The sequence below is a fragment of the Lolium rigidum genome, chromosome 2 (assembly GCF_022539505.1).
Source record: "Lolium rigidum isolate FL_2022 chromosome 2, APGP_CSIRO_Lrig_0.1, whole genome shotgun sequence".
Classification (NCBI taxonomy): domain Eukaryota; kingdom Viridiplantae; phylum Streptophyta; class Magnoliopsida; order Poales; family Poaceae; genus Lolium; species Lolium rigidum.
In genome coordinates, this window is record NC_061509.1 from 83,649,115 (window position 1) to 83,676,764 (window position 27,650).

At 45.0% G+C, this 27,650-nt stretch overlaps 4 protein-coding genes across 5 annotated transcripts; 2 read left to right on the forward strand and 2 right to left on the reverse strand.

Annotated features, from left to right (window-relative positions):
* The first annotated feature begins 1,683 nt into the window (after nt 1-1,683).
* On the forward strand, nt 1,684-4,935 carry LOC124686832 (FACT complex subunit SPT16-like). Its single transcript, XM_047220725.1, has one exon. The coding sequence runs from the start codon at nt 1,695-1,697 to the stop codon at nt 4,881-4,883; it is 3,189 nt and encodes a 1,062-aa protein (XP_047076681.1). The 5' UTR covers nt 1,684-1,694; the 3' UTR covers nt 4,884-4,935.
* Nucleotides 4,936-5,382: 447 nt separating this feature from the next.
* LOC124686833 (autophagy-related protein 101-like) lies at nt 5,383-7,657 on the reverse strand. Of its 2 annotated transcripts, none has more exons than XM_047220727.1 (7): nt 7,500-7,657; nt 7,370-7,406; nt 6,721-6,806; nt 6,492-6,587; nt 6,254-6,413; nt 5,942-6,101; nt 5,383-5,795 (listed from the first exon to the last, which is right to left on the reverse strand). In XM_047220727.1, exons 1-7 carry the CDS (start codon nt 7,530-7,532, stop codon nt 5,714-5,716), a joined length of 654 nt encoding a protein of 217 aa, XP_047076683.1. In that variant the 5' UTR covers nt 7,533-7,657; the 3' UTR covers nt 5,383-5,713. The 2 variants fall into 2 exon arrangements, with proteins under 2 accessions (XP_047076683.1, XP_047076682.1); XM_047220726.1 differs by having other exon boundaries at nt 5,383-5,827; nt 7,500-7,640.
* A 1,346-nt stretch (nt 7,658-9,003) lies between these two features.
* On the forward strand, nt 9,004-14,034 carry LOC124686834 (putative bifunctional dihydrofolate reductase-thymidylate synthase). The gene is made up of 10 exons (XM_047220728.1): nt 9,004-9,427; nt 9,531-9,930; nt 10,013-10,057; nt 11,117-11,182; nt 11,818-11,879; nt 11,956-12,030; nt 12,112-12,277; nt 12,741-12,864; nt 13,516-13,622; nt 13,745-14,034. The coding sequence occupies exons 1-10, from the start codon at nt 9,018-9,020 to the stop codon at nt 13,853-13,855; spliced, it is 1,566 nt and encodes a 521-aa protein (XP_047076684.1). The 5' UTR covers nt 9,004-9,017; the 3' UTR covers nt 13,856-14,034.
* An 8,872-nt stretch (nt 14,035-22,906) lies between these two features.
* LOC124692025 (iron-sulfur cluster co-chaperone protein HscB homolog) lies at nt 22,907-25,572 on the reverse strand. Its single transcript, XM_047225322.1, has 7 exons — nt 25,137-25,572; nt 24,342-24,438; nt 24,161-24,250; nt 23,825-23,890; nt 23,690-23,758; nt 23,406-23,596; nt 22,907-23,208 (listed from the first exon to the last, which is right to left on the reverse strand). Exons 1-6 carry the CDS (start codon nt 25,454-25,456, stop codon nt 23,459-23,461), a joined length of 780 nt encoding a protein of 259 aa, XP_047081278.1. The 5' UTR covers nt 25,457-25,572; the 3' UTR covers nt 22,907-23,208; nt 23,406-23,458.
* Nucleotides 25,573-27,650: the final 2,078 nt, after the last annotated feature.

The window sequence follows — 27,650 nt, forward strand, 5'->3', positions numbered from 1 at the left end:
AACAAAACGCCCGCTAATTCAGGATTAGCCTCTCTCTCCCACGGTTCTCCTTCGCCCTCCATCGCGGCGCCTCCACTCCAGTCTCCGGAAACCCTAGCCTTGCCGGTCGCCATGCCGACACCGGACGCTGCTATGCACCCTGCCAACTCAAGCTCCGCAACCGGGCATCTACGCCGCCGGCTTACGCGCCTCCACCGGAGTCGGCTTCGTCGTCCGCCGTGACGCCTCGGGTCCACTGCGCGCCGCCTCAGGCGCGTACGTATCCAGGTCTGTGCGGACGTGGTCTATATAAGCACCTGGATGGGCACCCACGCCCAAGGTGCGTCTTCTATTGCGATCGAGATAGTTGCTGCGGTTCTGCGAGGAGGTGGTGCGGTTTCGACGCCGAGATTGAAGGTTTTCGTCGGTGGTTACCCCTGGTAACATTGGTCGCCGGAGGTCCCTCAACCTGCGGAAAACTCGAGGGAATTCTTGCAGGTATGCTCTTTTCGCGTTTCTTGTGGTTGATCGGGCTCGACGGTTCACATTGAATTTGTTATTGTTCTTGTTAAATTAGTGCCTCATTAGTTGTATTTTTTTTCTATTGAATTGTAGAACAAGAGATTGGATTTGGCCCGAACCTAAACGAATCCAGGAAATTCCTGAACTAAACAAATCTATGAATATCTAAACTAAGCAAATCTGCAAATATATCATCAATGTATAATTAGGAAAACGGTGCAAGGCTTTTATCTCTTGCACTTGATTGATTAATTCTTTGCCAAAACTACTCCAAGAAAGCAGTTGAGATGAGTAGAAAAATCTCAACAATTTTGAGACATCAAGGCACGTTACCTGTTGTAAATTAACAAGCCTAAAACTTTTGCGAAAACCTATGATCAAGATAGGTAAAAACAGCGAGAATTGATTCCATCTAAAATTTTGTCTCACATTCCACTTGATGCTTTATTCTATGATCAACTCATTCACTTGTTGCAAATCAAATTTGTTATTGTTTATTATGAAGTGCTGAAAATATTTTGGAACCACCCAATTATTTCTTCCCGGCTGATTAACAACATGAAGTTGGGAAGAAGTGGACAGCGAATTTGATTGAAACATGGATTTGATTTTTCAGACCTGGCTGATCATAGAGTTTGATCTGCATAATTTTGTTCTGTAAAGAAAAGAATACGTGTACATGCATCATTTTTCTTGCAACCATGAGCTCCTCATGACATTTTTGTTAATTCAGTATTTTCGTGATTATATTGTTCATAAATTATTATACATGAGGACTGGATGGATTTTATCTGTGAAGATTTTATGAGAAAGAGATTGAATATAAGAATTAGATTAAGAACTGGCAATTAGCAATAGAAAATCTATAGCATCAGTGCATGTTACTGCTTAGTGTGATATTATAAAGGTATATCTAATATGAAGATTAATCATGCGAATTGTGCAAAATATAATGTGAAGTGCCTACTTTTTGATACTATAGTTAAACGCTGCTGTATTTTTTTTTGAACTGGTTGATCATTAAAACGATTTGTGTTCGTTGAAATTGAAGTGAATAAGAAAATCTTATATGCGTGCAATTTTCCATATTTTGAGTTTTTTGTTTGTAGCTTACTCAATCTGTTTGTTCTGCTTCTTCTTAATGATTTGCTGTGTTGGCTGCAACATACATGTTTTAGGTACTGTGGTTATAAATGTCTACTATTGAAGAATTGGATAGAACACCGGCCTCTGTTACCGGATCTTCTCCTGTAGTCAGTCCAGAAAAATTCATTAAATGTTTGAAGAAGTTTTATCACCACTGGAGGGATCATGAGACTGATATTTGGGGATCTTCGTGTGCAATTGCTGTTGCTACTCCTCCACCCTCTGAAGATATCCGATATCGGAAATCATTAGCCTTGAGCATGTGGTTTTTTGGTCATCAATTCCCAGAAACTATAATGGTTTTTCTCAGCAGGCAGATTCATTTCCTGTGCAGGCAGAAAGATAGTGATGTGCTTAATTCTTTGAAGATGGCTGTTTCTGAAGCGGTTGGTGTTGATATCATGTTGCATATACTGAGAAAGGGTGATGATGGGCCTGCCTTAATGGATGAGATCATATGTGCTGTATGTGCACATTCTGAATCAAACCATGTTGTTGTTGGGCACTTAGCAAGAGAGAAGCCTGAAGGCAAGGTTCTTGAAGCATGGTCTGGAAAGCTGCATGGATCAAGGTTAAAGCTTTTTGATGTGTCAAGTGGCATCTCTGAGCTTCTGGCTGTGAAAGATTTCACCGAGATCATATATGTGAAAAAGGCTGCATATTTAGCTGCATCAGTTATGCTGAAGTATGTAGTTCCAAAGGTGGAGAAGATCATAGTGGATGAAAGGAAGGTAACACATTCAAAGCTGATGGTTCTGACTGAGAAGATACTACTTTCCCCAATAAATATAGATGTTAAACTGAAGGCAGAAAATGTCGACATATGCTACCCACCTATTTTTCAAAGTGGAGGCAAGTATGACCTTAGGCCTGATGCTTTTAGCAATGATGATGTTCTGTACTATGATTCTGGAAGTGTCATTATCTGCGCTTTGGGTGCTAAGTACAGTGGTTACTGCTCAAATGTGGCAAGAACTTTCCTGATTGATTGTACTGCAGAAAAATGTTATGCATATAAGATCCTCCGTCAAGCACATGATGCTGCTATTGCTGCTTTGACACCAGGTAGCATGGTTAGTTCTAGTTACCAGGCTGCAGTTTCTGTGGTCAGGGACAAAGCTCCTGAACTTCTTCCTTTCCTTACCAAGACAGCTGGAGCAGGAATTGGTATCGAGTTCCGCGAAACGTGGCTGTCCTTGACTGAGAAAAATGACCGGACACTAAAGGATGGGATGATCTTTAATGTTTCTCTTGGTTTCCAAAACCTGGTAGACAAAACCAACAGTGACAAGACCAAAGAATTCTCTCTATGGCTAGCTGACACTGTTCTTATCTGCAAGAAAAATCCAGAAGTCTTGACAGCTTTTATCTCCAAGGCTGATGGTGATGCCTTCTATTCATTTGATGGGGATAATGCAGGATTACCTTCTATGAAACCAGCTCTGAAAGCAGATGTTATGGTCCCAGTTAAACCTATGCCAAAACCAGAGTTGATGCTCCCATTGAGAGAAAATTTGCGATCCCGTAGCAGGACACCTAAGGAGGACCTTAGGAAACAGCTTCAGTCAGAAATCTTCAAGAACAAAACTAATGAAGCAGCAATGAGAGGTGGTGCTGCCGATCATAAGTTACTGGAGGGACATAGCCGTTCCAGAGCTATGGAGGAACTGGTTGCATACAGGAGTGCAGGTGACATGCCCGGTTCCAATCGACTGGAGATTCAGGTGGACAAACAGAATGAAGCTATCCTGTTACCGATATGTGGAATTACTGTTCCCTTTCATGTTTGCACCGTAAAAAAAGTGGAAATCCGTGGGGATTGCAACAGAGGAGTTTACGTCAGCATTACATTTAATGTCCCTGGCACTACCGCTTCCAGTCTCCATGCTACCCACTTGCAGAACCTTATTTTCTTGAAAGCAGCCACCTTCCTTTCAAAAGATAGAAGTCATGCTGTTGAGGTTATTAAATCGGTGAAGATTCTTCAAAAAGAAGTCATTGAAAGAGCTAGAAGAGCGACCTTGGTTACTCAGGAAAGGCTTCAACTATGTGATGGAATGAGGAGGGATAGGGTTCAGTTTTCTGATCTGTGGATACGACCATCATTTGCTGGCCGCGGGCGGAAGTTCCCTGGAACCTTGGTGGCCCATGTCAATGGTTTTCAGTATTCTGCATCAAAATCTGAAAAGGTGGATATTATGTTCAGCAACATAAAGCATGCCTTCTTCCAGCCAGCTGAGAGAGACATGATAACGCTGCTCCACTTCCATCTGTATGATGAGATCATGGTGGGCAACAAGAAGACTAGGGATGTGCAGTTCTACAATGAAGTGATGGATGTTGTGGATGCAGTTGGTCTTAAACGCCGATCAGCATGGGATCCAGATGAGATTGAGGAAGAGCAGCGTGAAAGGGCACGGAGGAAGGAAATAAATGGACATTTTGAGCTGTTTGTGAAAAGGGTTGTTTCCGTCTGGTCCCAGCCAAGATTGAACCAGCTCGGCTTACATTTTGAAAGCCCATCACAGAAGCTTGGCTTCCATGGCGTCCATGGCAGAACAACATGTTTTATCGTTCCTACTCCAAGTTGCCTAGTACAGCTTATTGAATCACCATTCCTTGTAACTTCGTTGAGGGAAGTCGAGATTGTATGCTTGGAAAGGGTGGCCCTGGGGCAGAAATCCTTCGACATGGTATTTGTATTTCAAGATTTAAAGCGAGATGTTGTGCGCATAGAGGTCATTCCAATGACATCTATTGATAAGATCAAAGATTGGCTTAATGATATCAACATAAAGTACTATGAATCGAAGCTGAACCTTAACTGGCGCAAGGTCCTCAAGACTCTGGACCATCCAGATTCTGACAAGAATGACAGGTGGGAATTCTTGAATCCAGATGCCAGTGACTCAGATTTAGAGAATACCGAGACAGAGGATGAGAAGTACGAACCGTCTGATTCAGAATCGGGCTCAGATTCCGACGACGAAGACAGCGACAGCGAATCAGTGGTGGATTCTGGTGAGGATGAGGTTCTCTTGGCTGGTTCAAATGATGATGATGATGGCGCCGAGTCATGGGATGAGATGGAGCGCAAGGCAAGGGATGCTGACATGGAGATGGGCAGTGAATCTGACAGTGAAGACGAGAGGCAGCGGCGGAGGGAGAAAGCAAAACGACATTTGAATCTTCAGCACTCATCGGGTCTTCCCCAGAAGAGGCAGCGTGCCAACTGAAGGCAGTAGAAATTGTGATTTCGTGTGAAAATATTGCGGGTTTGATCAATGCTTTGTGCATCTGTCGTGTCCAGTAGTCGTGTTGGCTTACTATTATATTCTTGTACTAGGTGTCTTCCACCACTACTTACTGGAGTTAATTTACACGAACTGTATTCTTTTTCTGATTGTTGGTCACATAATTCTCCCATTTTTCCCTAGTTTCTGCTGTTGACATCAGAATTCATGGATTTTTTGTGAACAGAGTAAAATTAGAATCCTCTTCACTACGTGTCAGCTGCCTACAAGAGTTGGCTTTTACTTGATTGTTATGGAGAGAGTTTCCCCTGTTGGTTTTTATTGGTGTACTGTTCTCTCTCGATTCTAGACTTGTTTGATCTTTGAAGGGTTTTAACCAGTAAAATCTGGCTCCTACGCCACCCAGCAGGACGATGATAACTGCATTTTCCCCCATCTTGAAACAAAAAAAGTTGTTTTGTCCACTCAAAAATGTTGCAAATTGATACACTCGAAACAGCCTCCTGCTCCAGTTTTCTTCCTTGTGAATATAAACACGAAACATCCATACTACACATACATCAAGCATAACCTCCAACGGAACATAATATTATTGGCCACAGCTTGTCAATAGTAGTATTTACAGCTAAACGAGTAGTAGGAACCACACGGTGCTTACATCAGCAACAGAGCCAGCTCTGCAAGTCTACACTATTATTCTGTACACAACACTGGCTTTCATGAATCAGTTCTGATGGATGGCCTCTTCAACACAACCAAGCACGCCCACATCGACATCTCCATCCGTTTTGTGCAGATTCCTATAAAGATCTTCAGTTCAGTGAGTACGAATGTCCACTACTCAGCGCTCTCCGAAGAACGTCGGCGTTCCACCCAAAGACGGAATCAGAAGAGCTGTCAACACACGTCCAAGGAAAAGGTGTCACCTGGAGATTCAGATACTGATGAATGATCCTCAACCAACTGCCACATGCTATCTATCCAAGGAGGCTGTCTACTTAAAATATTCTGCGCATTTTGATCTATGAAACTAAACACACCTGGGGATTAAAATCTCGTGATTGAATATCCTGTCAGAGATCGGAGGAATATGGTCTTTTTTCTCATTGGCATAGTTTATGATCTGGAACAGGACTTCTTGGATCAGCACGCCCAGTGCATCACGTCTTGAGCTTGAGCTGGCCTCTTCTAATGCTTGTCCTGAGGGCACAAAACATCGCAAGTTAACAAGTTATACCAGATTTGTCATCACAAGCATACCATCCTGAATATATATTAACTAGCAAAACTACTCCCACAAGTCCTCAGCGTAGGACCTGGATTTGAACCCTAGGGAGGAGCCATGAAAATACCTTTAGAATTTGTTGGCCCTTTGGAGCCACGTGATTTTCCTTGTCCTTTTGGGCTTGTGACATGCAAATTGATAAACCATTGTTCCCAGTAAATCCTCTCAGTCTTGTTGCTGAACCAGCCTGGGTGCTTATTCTTTTCATCGAAGAAGGAGAGGCACACCTGAAGTATTCAGGTACTATGTATTAAAATGAAAATCACAAAACAGCACAACTTGCAGTTTAACCTATATTGAACTACCTGGCTTCTGCGATTCGGATGCTTTTCTGCCCAAGCAACAAACTGGTTGATCTTTTCATCGACCTCCTTCTCTAATTCTGCGAGTCCACATTGCACCTGGACACGCATACAAAAATCAAAAACTGTTATTTCAGTTGGAGCAGGTCACATGGCAGCATATAACCTAGAACTATTGCCCAAATAAATGGAGGAAATAGAAGTTCTTTTCAGGGTAATAAGTAATACTCACATAGGTGATCTCAAAGAGGTCACAGTCAACATCTTTGGGCCGAACAAGAGTAAGAGTTCGATGAAAGAATATCGTATGTAAAATGCCTGCAACGTTCATAAAAAATGGTATGATTAGGAACACAGTCACAAAAAAGTTGGATAATTGGTTTGTTTTTCAAGATAGACATATATAAATAAACGTAACTGCTTAAAAAAAGCATGTCAACATGAAACAAATAGCTTAGGAAATCAATCTCCAACACCAGTTGCAACTAATCAGATAACAACATGTCATATTGGTCACGAGAAGCGCTGCAAAAATAAATTATGAGGGCCAAGATATATACTACTCTAGTAACAAATGTGCCCATCTCTCCTCCCCCATCAACAGTTCAACACCTACATCTTGGAGATCAAAAGTGTATTCCCTGAAGGAGGAGCATCAATGCAAAAATTCCTCAACTCTTTTGAGATCACCAGCACCTTGGACGCGCAACATAAATCACAAATTCCTTCTTATTTCTTTCTGGTCTTTACAGGAGAACTAAAGAGTGGATTGACTACCATATATACTTACTCATACTAGTATAAAATTGAACATGAAGGGGAGCGAGAAGATAAAATATGGAAGCGCAAGCATGAAGAAGAGAATTGAAACAAAAACTTACATCGCAGCACATCTTTAATCTCCGTAGTCTCCAGCTCCTACCACGCAACCAAGAAAGACCGTATTTAGAATCATGCGAACAGATTAGGTACGGGGAGAACGAGGGGGGATCGGAACGGATCGGATCTGACCAGTTCATTGAGATGGCAGGTCTCGCAGTTCATCGCGGTTGATCGGCGCTCCTGGATCCCTTCGAATCCTCCTCGCCGAAATCTCCAGAGATAAGAGAAAGAGACACGCTTGGAGTAGTAATTTCGGAGTAAATCTGGATAGCTCGCGGTCTGTTTAACTCGTCGGACAAGCAAAGTTTCTGGACTTGCAGGACGCAACTGACAGGTGGGCCCACTCGTCTGGCTTGTGGGACCGTGCTCCTTGGAGTCGGACGTCAGCAAAGAGTTCGCCTTTTCTTTTCAGTCCTACTCCTACTAGGGTTGCTGCGCGCGCTGATTTCCCGCCGCCTCCACCCAAACACAAGCACTGCCCGCCCAATTCCTTTTGACGGCGGCGGCGCCGAGGGCGAAGCAAGCAGCCGGCCGCCGCAGGCACGGTCGCGGTACGCCTCTACTCAGCGAACTGTCTTCGTTTCAGTCGCAGCTCCCCCTGTTCCTCATTTTGCTTGCGCGCCGTTGATTCCACCCATCGATCGCGATGTGCGCTGCAGATTCTTGTTTTCCTCGTAATTATTGTCACACGGAGTAATTCCTCTGTGAGTGGTGCGGAAACTGTATTTACTGTGATTTTTTTTCCGATAAAAGACGCTTTATTACTTAAAATGTTTAAGCATTACACCGGTCTCTGCAATTTTACCGTGATTTGGTTTCATCAAACAACATGTTGAGCATGCTAGTAGTTCTCTTCCATTTTTACTGGCAGGTTGTTAGATTCATTCATGAGAATTATTTTAGTGGCCAAGCAGTAACAGCAACGATTGTTGTAATGTACTCCATTTTTTGTATTGATAGTTCCTCCTCCAGATGCTATCATCATCAAAGGTACTCAGCACGGGAGCCGCTCCACTCTATACACGATTGCGTGTTCAGTACACCACCTACCAGTACCTTTACTTTTGGCATGGGGGTTTCTCTTATTTTCAAACAGTTCCTAACTGAAAACATAGCCTCACGTTTCTTGCCTCAACAGAGTTTTGTCGAATGTGTTCTGATATTTAAACTGTTGATGATTTCCTTGTTGCGTTCAGTTGCTTCCTTGTTTTCTTACTATTGCACGGTCCTTGTTTCCCCTCTTTTTGCGGTAAAATAATAAGCAATGCATGCCCTGGCCCCTAACTTTATTCAATCTGAAATAGTTTGGTCATCTCCCCTGTTCTGTGAGGATTGGGCTAGGTATAGATTGTTGCACCTGTCTGCGTTAATGCCCTGAAACATCGGGGTTCAGTGTCCAAGGGCTCTTAATATATAATAACTTGGAAACTTGGATAGCCCATTAATCTTCTACTAGGATGTTGTTTACCTATCAATGTGTCAGTCCCCTGCTTTCCCTGCTGACTGAGTGGTTCTTATATGTTGCTTCCTCATATTCAGGTCACGCAATTTTTCAGCACGCGTACCACCAAAACATTTCGCTCGCCAAGGCTTAAATCTTTTCTAGCCAGCAACCAGCTGGTGTCTTCCTGCTTTCACCAATCTCAGATGATGGCCAGTGACCCAAATGGCAATTCACGTACTGATATTCGGAGAAACTATCAAGTCGTCGTTGCTGCTACCCGTGAGATGGGCATTGGGAAGGATGGGGCATTGCCATGGAAGCTGCCTGGTGACCTTAAATACTTTAAGGAGCTTACAATGGCTACATCAGACCCCTCAAAGAAAAATGCTGTTATAATGGGAAGGAAAACGTGGGAAAGCATACCCCCTAAGTTTAGACCATTGCCGGGTCGCTTGAATGTTATATTGACTTCTTCTGGCAGCTCTGATTATGCAACAGTCGAGAATGTTGTTGTCTGTGGAAGCTTGGATGCTTCCTTAAAACTATTAGCATCAACTCCCTACAGCTTAATCATTGAGAAAGCTTTTGTAATAGGGGGTGGACAGGTGCTGAGGTGAGTTATTTGCTTTTGTAGGAATATTTGTTTGAGGAACATTTTTTCTAGGTATTCTGGCATCATATTTGGTGTTTGCTTTAACCACACAATTCTGTTGCAGGGAATCACTAAATGCATCTGCATGTGAGGCCATCCATCTTACTGACATAGAGTCGACCATTGAGTGTGACACTTTCATTCCTCCTGTTGATCTATCACTCTTCCACCTGTGGTTTTCATCTGCTCCAGTTCTGGAGAACAATATTAGGCATTCTTTTGTGAGCTTTGTTCGTGTTAGAGAATCAGTAGCAGAAGTAAACAATTCAAATGTCAGTGAATTACCTGGCAATGATACTAAGAACGAAAAGTTTGAAATTCAGAACTTTTCATTTCTACCTAAGAGTATCTTCGAAAAGCATGATGAGTATCAGTATCTCAATCTTGTTCAAGATGTAATACAAAGTGGTGCTCGGAAAAATGACAGGACAGGAACAGGAACATTATCAAAATTTGGTTGCCAGGTGCTTTCTCCTCACAATTTTTTTCAGTATTTATATTTTTATTTGATGGAAATAAAGTTAGTGACTATTTTGTTAATTCCAGATGCGGTTTAACTTGAGGAGGACTTTTCCATTACTCACAACAAAGGTACTGCGTGTGCTCTGTCTTCAATATATGCACTTCTTATTTTTGAACATAACAGTTCTGGAGTCGGTGCATGCTGCTAGAAATATGGAAGGCAATGCTAACCTATCATTTTGGTAAATTAAGAATTAAAGGTAAGAAAACATGGATAAGCTAAAGTTGATCTCTTAGAAAGAAAGATAATGCATATTTCTCCATTGTACAGGATGAATTTTTCTAGACATACGTCTTCTGGTTAATTTTAATCTTAACATAGTTTTAGGAGTTAGCTAGCATTAAATTTTAGAGCTGGCACTAAGTGATAATCCATTGTTAGAGATAACACTAAGCGATAATCCATTGTTAGAGATAACACGAAGTATGTGCTTCATGTAGATAATTTAGACCCTGCAAACCCAGTTTCTTGAATGCACTAACAATTCTTAATCCAGTACACGTGCATTTCAGTTCACAATAACATGTTTACAATTTGGAAGGAACCAGTTAATTTCTGATAAAGAATCTAAAATCCTCACATTCTTAATTGGGTTTTTATTTTTATTTTAAATCCTGACTAATATTAATGTTTGACAATAGACACTCACAGATATCCTTACATCTTACTCCCTCTGTTCTCCAAAAGAAGGTGCACAGTTAACTTTGACCAAAAACTAGTCCAGCAATACCTGATTTGATGTTATGCAAAATTGATATCATCAGATTCATATTCAAAAGAAGCTTCAAATGGTATAATTTTTGTGGCACATAACCCACATTATATTGGTCGAATGTTTCATGTTTGGTCAAAGTTGAATCTCGAAGAAGAGCGTGCTTCTCAGGAAAGGAGGGAGTAGCGTTTAAATCCCATGGTCCAATAAACCACAAAATATGGAGGCCAATTAGATTTTAAGCTCCTTTAATATTAATTGGTTTTATTTGTGTCCAGCTGGCATCAAATTTTTTGGGAGTATTAGCTTATACATCTGTAAAAAAACTTTAAATCATTGACAGAAAATTTTGGCGCACTTCTTTGTGTTCTCGTTTGATATAATGTGTTATTTCTTCTTTATGTTGTTTTTCTAGAGGGTGTTTTGGCGTGGTGTTCTTGAAGAGCTGTTGTGGTTCATCAGTGGTTCAACAAATGCGAAGGTAGTTGAATATTTCTTTTATTTGTGCACTTCTAAAATTTACGAGTTGCAAAGACACTTTTGGTGTTGGTGTCTAGGCTATGATGGTAAAAACACAGGTTATGCACTTTCCTCAAAGAGGACAGCGAACTCCTGTGGGCACGAAAATGTTTCCGATTAAGGATGTTTCTTGATAATATACCCTGCCATGCACCTTAAAACATGGTTTGCAGAAGCTTTTTTGGCCATTACGCCCATGTTTAATCAAGTGCAATGACTACTTTTTGAACTTGCCTTTTCTGAATACAAATCTTATTGAAACTAGACCTTCTGGTGTTCATCGAGTATTTTCCCAATCAATACAGATAGGGAATCACATGCATGTTAATTTACTTGCTATTCATTATATTTGAAGGCAGCTTATGTGTTTAAGCTGTTTGAGTCAACTCTATTGAGCTTCTGCATGCAAGTATGATATCCTAGTTATATTTGTATTTTTGTTCTGTTGGCTGCATTTCAGGACTAGATAGTATATTGGTTATATTGCTGTAATTCATCAATGGTTCATGTCATCATAAAGTTATTAAATTTCTGTTTGGGGTAGAGGAAATATTTTTTACTTTTTTCATGTCAGTGTATATAAATTTTTGTTTACAGGTTTTACAGGAAAAACACATTCATATATGGGATGGCAATGCTTCGAGGGAGTATCTTGACAGGTACATGTCTTGGATATAACTGCTTAGAGAAACAATATAACATCTCTAAACTTTATCTGTCTGGGATATTTTCTAGTATTGGTTTATCACAACGAGAGGAGGGTGACTTGGGACCAGTATATGGATTTCAGTGGAGACACTTTGGTGCTGAGTAAGCTTACATTGATTTAGAAATCATTCCTGCTTGCTCCTTCACTGTGTCATCTTACAACCATCGCGACACATTTCACAGATATACCAACATGCATGCTGATTACACGGGGAAAGGTTATGATCAGTTACTTGATGTAATCAACAAGATCAAGAATAACCCTGATGATAGGCGAATCATTCTGTCCGCATGGAATCCAACAGATCTCAAGAAGATGGCACTTCCACCTTGCCACATGTTTGCACAGGTTTGTATAGACCGCGGATAATTTTTTTCCTCATTATTTGTTATCTGGGAAATCCATAACTTCATGTGCAAAATTGGGTTGTATAAATCTTTATGTTAGTGCAATTCTGTACATGACCGTATCTTATGCCAAAAATGATAAGCAATTTATTTGTATTAGATCGAAGTTTCTTCAGGAAGCTTTGTATAGGCTCTAACGCTCCCTTCTGTGAGGATCGTAGATTATTTTCTGTGCCCTGTTTGCTCATATACTTGTTGTGTTCCACAAAAGAAAATGCTCCAAAGCTATATATCTGCTTGCAAGTCAAATAGTATGATGCTTTCTGACGTGGGGATATTTTGTTGAAAATAGTTGGGTTCATAAATCATCCCCCCTTGATTACTTTTATGGATAGCTGTGCTATTTTCTTCTCTTGTCAGCTCATTTAAAAATCTTGATTTATATAGCTTGCTGAAATTTGCAGTTTTATGTTGAGAATGGAGAGTTATCATGTCAGATGTATCAACGCTCAGCTGACATGGGACTTGGCGTGCCATTCAACATTGCATCTTATGCTCTTCTGACATGTATGATTGCGCAAGTTTGTGGTAAGTTTTCACTTGATGTTCTTTTTATCAGTCTCACTTATATTTGTGTAAAGACAGCAAAATCACATTAAAGTACCTGCTCGTTTTGTTATCGCAATTTGGTTCGTTGATGAACACATGACATGTTTTGGCTTGGGTAGCATATATTATGGAACAACTTAGGTAACTACCACCATGAAGATGGTTGGACGGTACATCGTAGCGGATTGGGGAGTAGAACATAGGTTTATACAAGGAAGAGATTGATAAACTACCATCGTATTGCTTGATTCTATGTGTTCCATGCTGTCGTGATCCAGAAGTTGGATCTTGATTTGAACTCAAGACTGAATCATAGCTTTGCCTTCCTAGTTCAACTGTTGCCTTCCTAGTTCAGCTGGGCTCTTCCTAATTTAACCAGATTCTTTCTAGTAGACCCAACCGTACCCAAGAAGGATACTTACTCCTTGATTTATTCCTTTTCTTGAACTTCCTAACTATTTCTAACATAACAGGTCTAATGCCTTTCGCGGGTATACCTAGCTCCTGCTGCCTTGTGCATCCACGACCATAACATATTATCTGAAAGTCTACCTCTTCCCCCTGAAAAGGCAAAAGAACAAATCCAGTAAACAAACTAATTGTCTATCCCTTGTGTTTCTACGTATGCAGATCTTTGTCCTGGAGATTTTGTCCATGTTATAGGTGATGCTCATGTCTACAGCACACATGTTCGAGCTTTGGAGGAACAAATTAAGAAGCAGCCTAAGCCTTTTCCTGTAAGCATTTCTTGAGCATAACATAAAATTGTATAAAAAGTAACTTGACATATACTAACTCTGGCTGTACATTTAGGTAATTTATTTATCTGCTTATGTTTTACATTTGATATCATTTGCAGATTTTGAAGATAAATCCTCTGAAGAAGGATATGGATTCATTTGTTGCTTCAGATTTTAAACTGGTTTCCTATGATCCTCACCAGAAAATAGAAATGAAGATGGCAGTGTAATGAGTTAGCATTCTCCATTTGTACAAGTATATGATACCTATTATTGATGGCATCCTTGTAAACCAAGATACGTGGTAGAAACTCTAGGCAACTTTTTTAAATTGAATGGTTGATGTCTTGGTGGAGGATAGTCACATTTTAACCATGGCATAAGCTGGCGAATGTATGCCAAAGAGATGGAGTTGGATGGAAAAATGTAGAGCTTCTGCTGCCAATAGCGAGGTGGTTTGCAACCACAATGTGCTTTCTAGGGCACTGACATCAGCTCTGGGGAGATGATAATTCATGGCTGCTATTTAGATATATCAAGGGCTGATATTATAACACTTTAGCCACTTTGTCTGGCATCTGAACCTTAGAGTTGCAACACTGACTATCTGACAAGTCCAATGAAACTGGTGCACAGTTCATTGTCATTTGAATCAAATTTATAGTACTAACATTATTGGGACAATCCTTTTGATAGTTTGGTCAATATATTATTCATAAAACTTCAGACAAGAAGAAAATAGTACTTGGCGTGCAGGTACTTTTAGTCAAGTTGGAAACGGTTCAAATTTGTCAATAAACTTTGATTGTGGAGTTGCGAGGTTTTCTTTTTATGAAATCGTGCAAGTACTTTCTTTTGATACCCCTAGACATGAAATTCTCTCTCTGTTTATCTACGAAACATCTCCATGCGCTGGTTCATCATAGTACATCACTACTGCTGCATCCGCTGCCACTAGGCCTCCTGTAGACGTGCCTAGGCAGTACCATTTTGGTGTGTTGCGGGATTTCATGTTGTAATGCTGGTCTCTCTTATTTGTAGTGATCTTTTTTAAATAAAAACCCTGAAAGTTTAGAAGCCTAACTGGAAGGGCCAAAGGTTGAAATTTACATCACACTCATCACACTGATGCATTCGATCAAGTGAACAATTCAAATCATAACTGAGACAAGTAAAACAAGTGGCTCGGGGAACTAGCCTAGCCTGCGTGGTGGTGGTGCTGCTCCTACTGTGCTTGTTTTTATTTATTCAGTGTTACCTATCCTGCAAAAGCATTGTGAGTTTGTCCAGACCTGCAGACTTCAGCAGGTTGCTAAAAGATGCTTTTGCACCTGAAATTGGGGAAGCCCGGAATAAGACAAGATTGGGTTTGTGTTAAACATGTTTTGCACATACAAGAACGAACGGTATGGCCTAATGCAAGCAACTAATTAAGGACACAAGCGAAAGAACAAGAATACCGCCTAGGAGGGGTGAATATGTTGTTTAAAACATTTTATGTTAGGGGCTTGAGCAAGTGCGGAAAAACCAACGTTTAACTAGATAAACACAAAACTTACATATTAGGGTTTACCTATGTGACCAACAACTTGTGCTAATCAAGACAAACAATAATGTGATAGAGCAAACGATATAACTTCAAGCATGAAGGCAATCATAAAGTAAATTGCATAAGCAAAAATGTTTGGGTTAAGGAATAACCGAGGCACGTGGTGTATCTCGAAGTTCACACCCTTACGAATGTTAATTTCCGTAAGACCAGTGTGGAGGCACAATGCAACTCCAAATGCAACAATAGCTCACCGTATTCTCCTCTAGCCTTCCCATAAAATGGGAAAACCTCGGTCCACTATGGGACACTTGAGGCTGGTCATCGAACTCGTACAAGCTTGGCTTAAGCTCCACAACTTAATTGGAATCTCCCAAGTAATCTCCACGAAGGTCACAAGTTTGAGGCAAACTCCACAACAATTGGAGGCTCCCAAGTAATTACCACCATGGTCATAACGCCACAAAAGGCCAACAAGCCGTGAAAGGTTCCACGAACCCAAGAGGTACAATCTTCGGGTATAAGCATCCGAGAGTAATAGCTCATGAACTTTCAGTTCACCGAATCTCCATAGAGAACTCAAACAGATACATCATATGCAATGGCAAGCACAAGTTCTCAAATTCTTCACTCCTAAATTCTACCAAAGCTGCAAATAGTATGTGGAAATAAGGGAGGAAGAACAAAGGAAGAAATTCACAAAAGACTCGAAGATCTAGATCCAAAATGTTCCCCTCACTAAGAGAAGATTTCGATGGGTGGAAATGTAGATCTAGATCTCATATCTCCTTTTCCTCAAAAAGATTCAAAAATTATAGGAGAAATCAAGAGATAGGCCAAATTCTTCAAGGTCAACAACGGAGGAGAGAGAGAAAGAGAGTGGGAGAGAGAGGTACATCCCATGGGGAAGAAGGGGCCGTTTCTAGGTCCCCACGAATTTCTAACCGTAAGTGAGGGTCGGACATTCCCCCTCCCCCCTTCAAGTTTCCGAGGTAATTTCCGGTCCAATTTCTGGGCATCCAGGCGCGCGTGGTCACCTCTCAGAACACCCCTTAGGCTTGTTTTAGAAATGATCATAACTTGAGCATCCGGGGTCCGATTTCGATGAACTTAGGCTCGTTTTAGAAACAGCAAGAAGCTATACAAGTTAATGCAGAGAAACATCATACTCGAACAAAGGACTATAAATCCACAATTTAAAATGTTTGGCCTCTCGTCAAGAAATGAACCAGTAGAACCTCAAAAACCAAAAACGCAATAAGCTTTTCATCCGAAATCCATTTTTGGTAAACTTGAGCTTACCTTGAATATAACCACAAAATCTAAAACCTCACATGAATAAGATCCAAATAATTGATGGGGTTCGTAATATGGAAAACAAAAAATTCCTACGGAGACCGAACAAATTAGATCTAATCTACAAGAGCCAAGATCCAATCTACAAGATGACATCAACAAGAGAAGAGAGAGAAATAGATCTACATACCCTTGTAGATCGCAAAGCGGAAGCATTTAACAACACGATCGATGAAGATTAACTTCTCGCGATCCAATCCGATCATCACCGCAACGAGCGGTGCCTATGAGATGTGCACACGCACAACTTGATGGTGTGATCTACTTCTTGATCCAGCAAGGTGGGAGGTGAGGTAGATGAGAAGAATTCCAACGGCATGACGGTGGCATGGTGGTGATCTCCGTGGGCAGGGGGCAGGGCTTCGCTACACACGCGAGAGAAGGTGGAGGAGGAGAGGGGCGGCTAGGGTTAGGAGAACAGGTGGCCGACACTCATGCCCCTCCCTTCTTTATATAGGGGAAGGGGTGGGGTACGACCAGCCAGCCCCTCCTCCATGGTTGGGCGGCGGCCAATGGGGAGGAGATTCCCTCCCCCGCGCCCCAAGTTGGTTGCCCGCAAGTTTTCCCCCTGGGCTGACCGACTAAGGCAAGGAGGGTTGTGCGCCTGACACGTGTGGGCCTAGCCGCACCCCATTGGTCATGTGGCCCTCCCAGGACAAGTGGTCCCCATTGGTGGCCTATGAACCTTTAGAACCCTCCAATATGACACCAAAAAAATTCTAAATTTTTCTGAAACCCAAAAAATGATTTTTCTTATATGAATCTTATTCTTCTGACCATTGTGAACCTCCTCGTGATGTCATGGACCCCATCTAAGGCTCCAAACAAACTTCGGTCTCACCATTATCTATTTCTCATAACTACCCTAGCAATATTGAACGTTAAGTGTGTAACCTACGGATTCGAGAATATACGGATATGATCGAGACACCTCTCCGGTCAATAATCATTAGCGGAACATAGATGTCCATAATGGCTCCCGTTAGCAGGACATGGATGTCCGTAATGGCTCCCACGTATTCACGTAAAATGTCAAAGCGGGATTTTCGAACAGCATACCATTTCACATAAGTCAGTGTAGTTTCAAATTGTACACCTAGTATTTTCCTTGTTTATATCTTGGGTTAATGTTTGGCACTCGTTTTGAACACCTGGTTCTTTGAAACGAGGCAAAAGCTTTGCCTTTCATTGATATAGGAGAAAAGAGTTGGCCCGTTTATGAGGAAAACTGGCCGAAAACCGTTACAACACGACACCACACGCCAGCCCCGAGGCTGCGCTCCACACGGGTCGCCGACCAGCCAGGTCGACACCACACCTCAACGCAACAAGCGGAGGCGAAAGACCGGAGCCACCGCTCCAACTACCACACCGGCCCCGAGGCCGCGCCCCGCCTGGCCGAAGACGAACCCGCCTCCGCCGAAAAACCACCAAAACACTCCACAAGTCCCTTGTCCGGTGGACATCCAAAGCGAGGCCCCAAGAGGCAAAGCGACGCAAGAGCGCCGCCCACGCCCGATCCCGCGAGGGATCTAGGGTTTCCCCCGGAGAACCCGAGCGGAGAACAAGAAACACCCGCTTCGACGACGCCTTCAAGAAGTATGCGGCGCCCACAGGCGTCACCGTCGTCGGTCCCGGCCGGCCGCCAAGACGAGCTTTCGCCCGGCGAAGAGTTCCAAGACCTCGCGCCCGCCAACAAGGACCGGCACAAACCACCATCTAGCAACCTCCCCGGCCAACCCGTAGCCGCCGACGCGCAGAGGGCAACACAGCCCGCAGCCAACGGAGAACCGCCGAAGATCACCGTGGGCGCCGCCGGAACGCCACATAGAGGGGACGCCGACAACACCGACACGGGAATCGAGGACGACCGCCGAAGTCCGCAGACGTGAACACCCGCACCATCCGAAGCCGCCACCGCACAGCCAACTGGCCCGGCAGGCCCAGATCGGGGCCCACCCCTCGCCGCAACCACCAGAAACAGCACCGCCGCCATGGCCATGGCCACCGGTAGGCTCCTGCGCCCACGCTGCGCCCGATGCGGCGCCACCGCCGCGGCCTCCCGATGCAGACCCGCCGCTGCGGCCACCCGATGCAGAACCGCCGCCGCGGCCGCCCGATGCAGCGCCGCCGCCCCAGCTCCCGACGCAGCGCCGCCGCCGCCGCCGCCCAAGCGGCCCCGCCGCCGCGGCTCCCGGCTGCGCGCCGCCGCGGCCTCCTCGAAGCATCGCCACCGTCGCGGCCGCCCGATGGCGGAGGAAAAGACCGCCCGGCCCGGCCGCCGCCCGCGCGCCCCCGCCGCCACCAACCTCGAGGCGTGCGCGCTCCATGGCTTCCGAGTCCCGGATCGACGCAAGCACCGCCGGCCGGAGGTCACCGAGCCGGCCGTCGAGATCCGGGCCGCCAAGGCGCCCGAGCTTCCGACCCCGACGAGCACCACCAGCACACGCAGCCGCCACGCCGCCGCCGAGCGACCACGCCGCCGCGCCCCACGACCAGCGCAGCGCCCCCGCCAACCGCTGCAGCCCGCGCCACCACCGCCGCGCGAGGGGGAGAAAAGACCCCGCCGCCGCCGCCGCCCCCGGGGCTTTGCCCGGCGTTGCCCTCTGGCGGCGGCGAGGAGGAGGGACAAAGGTGGGGAGGGACTGGCGGCGGCGGATAGGGTTAGCTCCTGGCGCCGCCCGCGGGAGCGACGCGCAGGAGCGGCTCCGTTTTTTTGCCCTGTCCAAAATATATCTCCAATTAAACTTCACTGTTAACACCTGGTTCTTTGAACATGGCAGCTCACGAAATGCTCTAGTTTCTTCCCTGTATTTGCCTATTCGAAACTCTGAACATCACAGACTGTTCCGCGCGAGCTGCTGCAACAAATTATGGCGAGGAGCGCCGCCGCCGCCAGGCTGCTCGCCTCCTCGCTATCTCCCTTCCGTTCCAGCCATCACCCCCGGCAGCGCCGTCCTCTCCTTCTCCCCACATCGCGCTCCAAGACCTACTCCGCCAAGCCTCTTCGTCCATCTTCTCGCACCGGCAAGCCAGCTTCGCCCTCCGTGTCACGCCCCTCTCTCTTCCAAGAAATCTCCGGCGTCATCGACTCCTTCGCCGGCCCGGTCAGTGACCCCCCATCTCAGCCTCGAGTGACTGGGCAGCTGTGCAGTGGCGACGAGAGCCTCGTGCAGTGCCCAGAAGGTGCTCGCCCAAATGTTCCAGAGAGCACGGCGGCGACTTCTGCATCTTTCGCTGGCAGAGTTCTGCCGCGCGGGGAAGCATCTTGCCAGGAGATAGTGGCAGGAGATGGACATGCTCAAGATTCTGACATCGACATTGTTAGCGCCGACGTACAGAGGGTCACAGAAGTTTTGCTGTCGGAGGTGCCCGGGTTGTCCATAGAGCAGAGGTTGGGGAACCTGGGAGTTACATATACACCCAGGCTTGTCAACATGGTACTCAAGAGGTGCTTCAAGAAGAGGCAGTTCGGGTTCAGGTTCTTCTACTGGGTTAAGCAAGTTCCGGGCTTCCGTCACACCACGGAGACATACAACACGATGCTGTACATTGCAGGCGAGGCGAGGAATTTTGAGTCGATGGAGGAGCTGATGGGAGAGATGGACACCGAGATGTGCGTGAAGGACATCAAGACTTGGACAATTATCATAGACAGTTATGGGAAAGCAAGGCAGACTGCCAAGATGCTGTCAACGTTTTACGCATTGGAGAAATCAGGGTCCGTGGTTGTAGACACTAAAGTCTATATGACGATTCTTCGTGCCTTGTGCAATGATGAAAGGCATGAGCTTGCTCTTGAGTTCTACAAAGACATGCCTGCTAGCATAGATGTCGGATCTAACATTTTGCGACTTCTATTGTGTTTGCTGGCAAGATCAAGTAATGCTGAAGCTGTCTTTCTTATCAGAGATGACATGATTAAAAGCATGAGGTATCCAGAGGAGTATTGTTATTCGGAAGTTCTACGAAGCTTCTGTGTCTCAGGAAAAATAGTAGAGGCGAAGAAAGTCTTTCAGCAGATGATTAACAAGTCCATGGCTAGCTCATCTGCTTTTGAAATCTTCTTGAGGGGGTTGTGCAGAAGCGGAAGGATGGATGAAGCTCTGCAGGTTATTGAGCACATGAAGAACAGATCGTCTATTAGCAGCACAGCATTTGGTTTTGTCATTGATGGCTACTTGAGGGAAGGAAATCGTACAAAGGCACTCGAGTTGCTTCAGGGCATGAGAGAGTATGGTTGTGTTCCGTTGGCATCGTCTTATACTCAGCTCATGCAGCACCTCTTTACATTTGATCAATATGAAGCAGCCTGTCAACTGTATGAGGAGATGAAGGAAATTGGTGTTCAACCAGATACTGTAACGATCACAGCTCTCATAGCTGGGCATATTCACAGCGGAAATATTTCTGAAGCATGGAACCTGCTCAGAAAAATCAACCAGAGCGGTCAGAGACCCACCATTAAAGCTTATACAGTGTTTATCCAAGAGCTCTGTAAGGCCTCCATGCCCCTTGAGGCATTAGAACTTCTGAAGGAAATGCTGGAATGTGATTTCAGGCCTTCTGGAGAAACTTTCTACCGTATTATTTCTGCTTTGCGTCACAAAAACTTTCTGGAGGAAGCTAGCATTGTTGAGAGGATGCGGGCCTCTCTTTGTCTTAGAAGGCCTAGAGAAGATATGGAATGTGGACCATCGGAAAAAGGTAACACAATTGATGAATTCCAGAAATTATCCGAGTCTGATCCAGAAGAGAGGAAATCATCCAAATCTGCTTCAGATAAAGATTACACGGCCCCAAGGTGCTCAATTTATGATGGCGTGCATCGCATAGAACAAGCAAAGCGCTACAGCGATGAAGATGTTGAAGAAATATGTCAGATCCTATCATCTTCGGACAATTGGAGCTCGATCCAACAGGCCCTAGAGATGAGGTCGCTGCATTTTACTCCAGAACTTGTTATTGCCATCATGAAGCGCTGCAAGAGAAAAGGTCATGCTGCTTTGAAGTTCTTCTATTGGGTGGGAAAACGATCCTACTACATGCAGACAACAGATACATACAACCTGGCTATGAAACTTGCAGGCTCTGCAAAAGACTTCAAGCACATGAGGCACCTTTACAGAGAAATGGCATGGGCAGAATGCTCCCCAACAGTGGATACATGGAATATCATGATTTGTCAGTATGGTAATGCTGGTCTCACAGAATTGGCCCTTGAGACATTCTATCAGATGAAGCAAGAAGGCTTTCAGCCTGGCAAAAGCACTTACAATCACCTGATAATGTATGTCAGCCGCAGAAAAGGCCGAAAAGTAGATGCTGCAATCAAGATCTTCAAGGAAATGACTAATGCAGGTTACATACTTGATAGTCAGGTGCTTTGCGGGTATATTTTGGCACTATGCGAATGCGGGATGTTGGTTGATGCAAGAACCTCAATAGTATCCTTGTGTAAACAAGGATTTCCTGCACAGATTGGCTACTCCATACTCCTTAGATCATTGTGCAGGTCTGATAGAAAGGAGGAAGCTGTCAGCTTGTTTGACGATATCGAGAAATGTGGTTGCTTCAGAAATGAGCACACCTATGGGAGCCTCATTCACGCGTTACTTAGGTGGGATCGCTTTGAAGACGCTGTGGCCAAGCTTGCAGAAATGAAGAATGCATGTATATGTCAAAGCACCCATATATATACCTCATTCATCATCTACTTCTTTCAGAAGAGAGATGTTGCCAAGGCAATGGACATGTTCAAGGAGATGGCAGAGAATGGATGTGAGCCTACCGTCGTCACTTACTCTGCGTTAATACGCGGTCTCATGGGAATGGGTAGGGTTTCAGAGGCATGGGATGTCTTACGACGCATGAAACTGAAAGGACCGTTGCCAGACTTTGAGACCTACTCTATGTTCATAACATACCTCTGCAAAGCTGGAAGATCGGAGGATGGGTTGCAGCTCATCCATGATATGCTGGATGGTGGCATCATCCCGAGCGCAGTAAACTTCAGGAATGTTGTTCATGGTCTGAATATGGAGGGCAAGCACAAGCTAGCGGACTCTATCCTCCAGTCAAAGTGGCATCTGCGGAGGCAACGGTCCTTCTCAGAAGACTCATTTGTTTAATCTTGCAGATGTGCTAACATACTGTGTCGACTGCAATTTGATCTTCGCAGTAGTATTCCATGTTCAATTTTTTAGACAAATGTATATGGTAGGAGCAACTTGTAAGAACGATAAAAATATGATGAATCATAAACCGTTCGTTACAATACTAGAAGCATGGCTGTGAGAGTGTGCGCTCATACATGTGAGCTCAGCAACTTCCCTTATGAGAAGTTATCCTGTTATTCTCAAAGAATCAGCAAGCGAAAAAGTAACCAACATTTTCGAGCATTATGTTATCATTATCAACATCCATGTGAGGAGGTATGTGGCAGCTTACAGTATTATATTACAACTATTCTCATTGCGATGTTGCTCGAAACTTTATCTGGTTGCGTTTGGACGAACTTTAGCTAGGAAAGCAGGAAAACGGTCTGGTTCTCTATACTCGGAAAATTGTCCTTGTTTGCTCCTGGTTCCTTTAGCTAACTTGAGGATGCACCAATGATAAATCATCCAGCTCCAACACGAATGCATGTTTCCTGCCCAATTATCTGCTTCACTGATCCTGCAAGGATGAACGTGAATCCTTGTTATGAGAAAATGAATATGAAACGGCAACTTGTAAATTGGGATTTGTAAGGGTATGCAATACTGTTGAAATAGGCTGGCTTGCTGCATATTCCTAGGAGAATCTCACATTTATTTATGTTTTGCCTGATGAAATCAGCAAGGAAAAAAAAAAGAACTTTAAATTTAGTGTACCTTCTTCACTGGGTAAACGGTTACAAGGCACAATGGGACCTGCTGAAATTAGATTAGAGCTTCTTCACAGTTTCTTCCATTGCTCGTTCATAGTATCTCATTCTCTGTGTAGCTTCCACTGCACGGTTAAAGTCCCTCTTGTCGAATGCTTCCTCGAAAGATTTGGACCAGGTTTCGAGCTTCCTCTTCATCTGAAAAAGGTTGTGAACAATGTGAACCCAGAAATACTGAAGCATAACTATGCTTTCCGTTGATGAAACGTTGTAAATGTGTTTCATAAGAACCTGAGATTGGATCTTCTCCAGAGTTTGGGAATCATCGGCTTCACTAACAGCTTCACGTATCTCCATCATCTACATGAAAACAGAATTTGGTGATGGCTGCATGTAAAGCATAGAAGGGGAGATCCAACACTTCACCTCCATAAGAAGTCCTGGATCATTGATAGTCTTCTCCTCATCAACGTGTATCCCCTCAAGTTCCAGCTGCCAAAGGTTTAGTATGGTTGAAAAGTGATTTAACAGTATTATGTCAGCCAACGAAGAGAAGAAAAAGGTACAACCACAAAATCTGGCCTTATGTCCACATGTAATGGTCATGGAGCATAAGGATGCTTTTTTTTCTTTCATGCTGGGCTGGGATTGTCCAATTAGTGTATCACACAGCATTACATCAAGGTCGATTACAAACAACCGTGGTGATAATGGAACACCTGTGCATCAGTGAAACTTTAAAACACTACTAGAGGAACTTACCATGTATAATGCCCTTGGTAAAGGTTTGCTCAGAGTGCGATATGCATCAATCACAAGCGCCGACTGCTCAGCCGCAAAAGCTCTCTCTTTCTGCAGGAGACAAAAGCCATATCAGAATAGGTTTGAAGGCTCAGACTAAAATGGCAAATATCTAACTTTTGCTAGGAATGCCAGTCTGTACCTCAGATTTAGAATGAACAAGGTCAGGATGTAACTTCTTCTGCCAGTCTTTGTACTTCCCTTCTAAGCTGTTGTCCTTTATATCGTATCCTCGGTCCCTGCAGAACCAATGAAATAGGTCATCACTGTTACGTATGTTTAAGCCGCAGAGTATTATTGCACTAGCATGACAACAACTCAACTTTTGCAAGTTTAGAAACTTTGAGGAGTCGTTTGTAGGAGATGAACCAATCATGTGATTACCATGATGTGAGCAAGTGACGTTTAAGATGAAGCAAACGGTAGCATACTACAGGACAGCGCATTCAGTTAATCATAGGTACAAAGCTGTGCAGCACGCAAGAATTCAATCAACGGCCATTAATATTCCCCATTATTTTCCCTTGCAGAGAGTTACTATACCAGCATGACAACAACTCAACCTTTTGCAATTTTAGAAACGTTAAGAAGTCATTTGAAGTTGTTGTCATGCTGGGATAGTAACAACAGCTTAAGAAGAAGCAAACGGTACAATACTACAGGACAGTGCATCCAGTTAATCATAGGTACAAAGCTGTGCAGCACGCAAGAATTCATTCAACGGCCATTTTCATACTCCCCATTATTTTGCTTGAGGATATATCAGGAACATGAAAGTTCCACGGAATACACCCCAAAACCTCCAGTTTGCGACTTGCAGGAACAACAACAGTTTTATCTCAGCTAGGCTAAACATCATGATCGCAGCAACATAAAGTGGACCTTTTTTTAGTACTTGCATTACAAGTGGAGTTCGTAAGGGAAGTCTGGTACTCACAGGCCAAAGATTCGGAAGTAGTCGACGGCGGGATCGACGGGCTGCACGCTCCTGCAGGACCCACAGGAGAGAAACGCCCCCTTGGCGCCGCAGCTCCAGCACTCCCTGCCGCCGCCGCCCTCTGTCTTGGTCGATAGACTTCGGGAGGGAGGAGCCCCGACGGAATTCCGGAAGGTACCAAGATTGTGGTGGAGAGAGGATGAAGCGGGCGCGGAGGCGGAGAAGGTTTCGGTGGGAGCAGGAGGCCCCTGGGGTCGTCGGGCGCGGCGGCCGGTGATTTCGGCGAGGCGGAGGCGGATCGGTCCGGCTCGGCGCCACATGGTCTTTGGCTGGTGGACCCCTCGGGGTGGGAGCGGAAATAGGTACGGGCACGAGAGGTCGGGCTCTAGTATCCTCGGCTCTCGGTGCCGGCCGACGGTAGGAGGCGGCGCTGGGACGAGAGCGTCCCTGCGAGGACGGCGGCGCTCGGTGGCGGCGCGGGTGGAACGGAGGGAGGCGGCGGGATACCGTTTCCCCGCTGTTTCGCAAGCCAAGTTCGTTTGTTGGATCTGGGATGTGCGTGGCTGACATGTGGACCCGTGGGTATTGTCCCGATCACAAGAACATGGACAAACCTGTGGCTGCATCACAAAATATTCCCCCTTTGAGTTAACATCACTATTGATAAAAGGGAAAATATAAGTAGAGGCGCCGCACAGTTAGCTCCGTGTGCGGCGGTGCGCCACGATTAGTGAAACGGCATCGCGCTCCTATAGGAGAGATTGTTTTTCCATCCCCGACCCGCACCCACTTTTACCTTTATCCTTATCCGTCTGAGTAGCTCCTCACCGCACAATCCCTCCTCTCCCTCTCTCATCGCGGGGAGCTGCGCCGCGAGCAGGAAGATTTAGGAGCGCCACGTCGCTGAGATTGAAGAGTGGCGGAGGCCATCACCGTCGACCATCTGCGGCATGCTCGCGGAACAGAGCAGCATCCGCTAGCGCGATGGAGGCCTTCGCCGACGAGTATCTGCGGCGTGCTTGCGAAGAGGAGGTGTTCCTCTACTGCTGCGTGCTCGGGAGGATGAGGAGTCCCTCGTGGGGGAGGCCGTCGCCGACGAGCTCTGCGGCGTGCTCGCCAGGAAGAGGTGTTGTCCCTAGGGCATCGACGCCGCCGACGAGCGCATGGAGGAGGCACCCTTCCCTAGCACAGGGATGCCGCCGCCGAGCTCGGGGACTCTACCGACGAGCGCGTGGAAGAGGCGTGCATCCCTAGCTCGGAAACGCTGCCGACGAGCGCGCATAGAAGGTGTCCGTCTCTGCCGACGAGCGTGAAGAGAGTTTATGTATATGCCGACGAGCCTGATTTTAGTACTCCGCAATTGCCATATTTAATGGTTTTCGTCCCTGCAGACGAGCGAGTAGATCAGTTACCATATTAATTCGGTTCTAACTCCCAAGTTAAACCGGGCAGTTGACAAGTTTATGTATATGAGACTAATTTGCCAGATTAATTAGGGCCTGATGATTTTTCTCCGTGATTACACCTTGGTTAAAACTGGCAACCGATTGAGTTTTATATGGCAACCATTTGTAGTTAATTTGGCAGTTATCTTATAATTCCTCTAATTTTTGTCCGGGGCAACCATGTAGCAAACTGTTTGTAATTCCTAAACTGTTCCGAATGGAAGAAAAAGTTAGCTAAGAGATTATGATCAGAGCGGGTCTGATCATAAAAAGTTAGCTAAGAGATTAAGTTAGCTTACCGATAGCTTGTCTGCATTTTTGACTTGTCGATGGTGCCCAAGAAAAAGGAAACAGTGGTACTGTAGAAAACTTTCGCAGCATGTCCGCGACTCGATCGGTATTTTTTGACATGTAGCTAGTCACAACTTTTATTTCCTTTTTACGTTCTCAGAGAGGGTGGGTAGAAGCGTGGTCAGATCCACGTGAAATAATCAGAACAAGGGTTGCCAGCAAGGCGCCGCACGAAAGCGAAGATATGCGGCGCCGCTGGGTAGTCTAGTCCTTGATAAAAATACGATGCATTTGTTCTTCCAGACCTAAAGGAAGAAGAGATTGCAATAACTTAGAATGCACATGATCATGGCAAATAGCTTAGCAGTCTAAATTCACTCCGAAGAAAATTTTGTATTTTGCTACTCCATTCGATTCATATTAATTGACACAAGTTTATCTAGATAGATAAGAGGAAAAAAGTCAAAGAACCCCATCGCGTCGCCTAACCCTAGGCGACTCGGGGGCGACCTCCGCCGTCGGCCGCCTGCTACCATGCTCCTCGCCCCCTCCACCTCGCCGCCGCCGGAAGACCCACAGGACAAAGCTCTGGCAGCGACGGCGGCGGCGGGGGCTTCGTCCCTCGCGCAATGGCGGCTCCCCTGGTGGCGGCGGCATGCGTCTCCGGAGGCTCCGGCAGCTCCGGCATCAAGCTGCCGCGGGTGTGCGGTGGCGTGGACGTTTCCACGGTGGCGGATCGGCCTCCTGCGCGATGGGATCACCCTCCTGGCGGCGGATC

What these genes read in the sequence shown, in the direction of transcription:
- LOC124686832 (XM_047220725.1), top strand. Translation starts at nt 1,695, where the DNA reads ATGTCTACTATTGAAGAATTGGATAGAACACCGGCCTCTGTTACCGGA.
- LOC124686833 (XM_047220727.1), bottom strand. Translation starts at nt 7,532, where the DNA reads ATGAACTGCGAGACCTGCCATCTCAATGAACTG. An exon ending in GATTAAAGATGTGCTGCGAT is followed by an intron (nt 6,807 to 7,369) that starts GTAAGTTTTTGT and finishes TGAACGTTGCAG; the next exon opens with GCATTTTACATACGATATTC. An exon ending in CACGAGATTTTAATCCCCAG is followed by an intron (nt 5,796 to 5,941) that starts GTGTGTTTAGTT and finishes GTGTGTTGACAG; the next exon opens with CTCTTCTGATTCCGTCTTTG.
- LOC124686834 (XM_047220728.1), top strand. Translation starts at nt 9,018, where the DNA reads ATGATGGCCAGTGACCCAAATGGCAATTCACGTACTGATATTCGGAGA. An exon ending in TGGAGACACTTTGGTGCTGA is followed by an intron (nt 12,031 to 12,111) that starts GTAAGCTTACAT and finishes CACATTTCACAG; the next exon opens with ATATACCAACATGCATGCTG. An exon ending in CTTGCCACATGTTTGCACAG is followed by an intron (nt 12,278 to 12,740) that starts GTTTGTATAGAC and finishes TGAAATTTGCAG; the next exon opens with TTTTATGTTGAGAATGGAGA.
- LOC124692025 (XM_047225322.1), bottom strand. Translation starts at nt 25,456, where the DNA reads ATGTGGCGCCGAGCCGGACCGATCCGCCTCCGCCTCGCCGAAATCACC. An exon ending in TTGTTCATTCTAAATCTGAG is followed by an intron (nt 24,251 to 24,341) that starts GTACAGACTGGC and finishes TGTCTCCTGCAG; the next exon opens with AAAGAGAGAGCTTTTGCGGC. An exon ending in ATCCAGGACTTCTTATGGAG is followed by an intron (nt 23,759 to 23,824) that starts GTGAAGTGTTGG and finishes GTTTTCATGTAG; the next exon opens with ATGATGGAGATACGTGAAGC.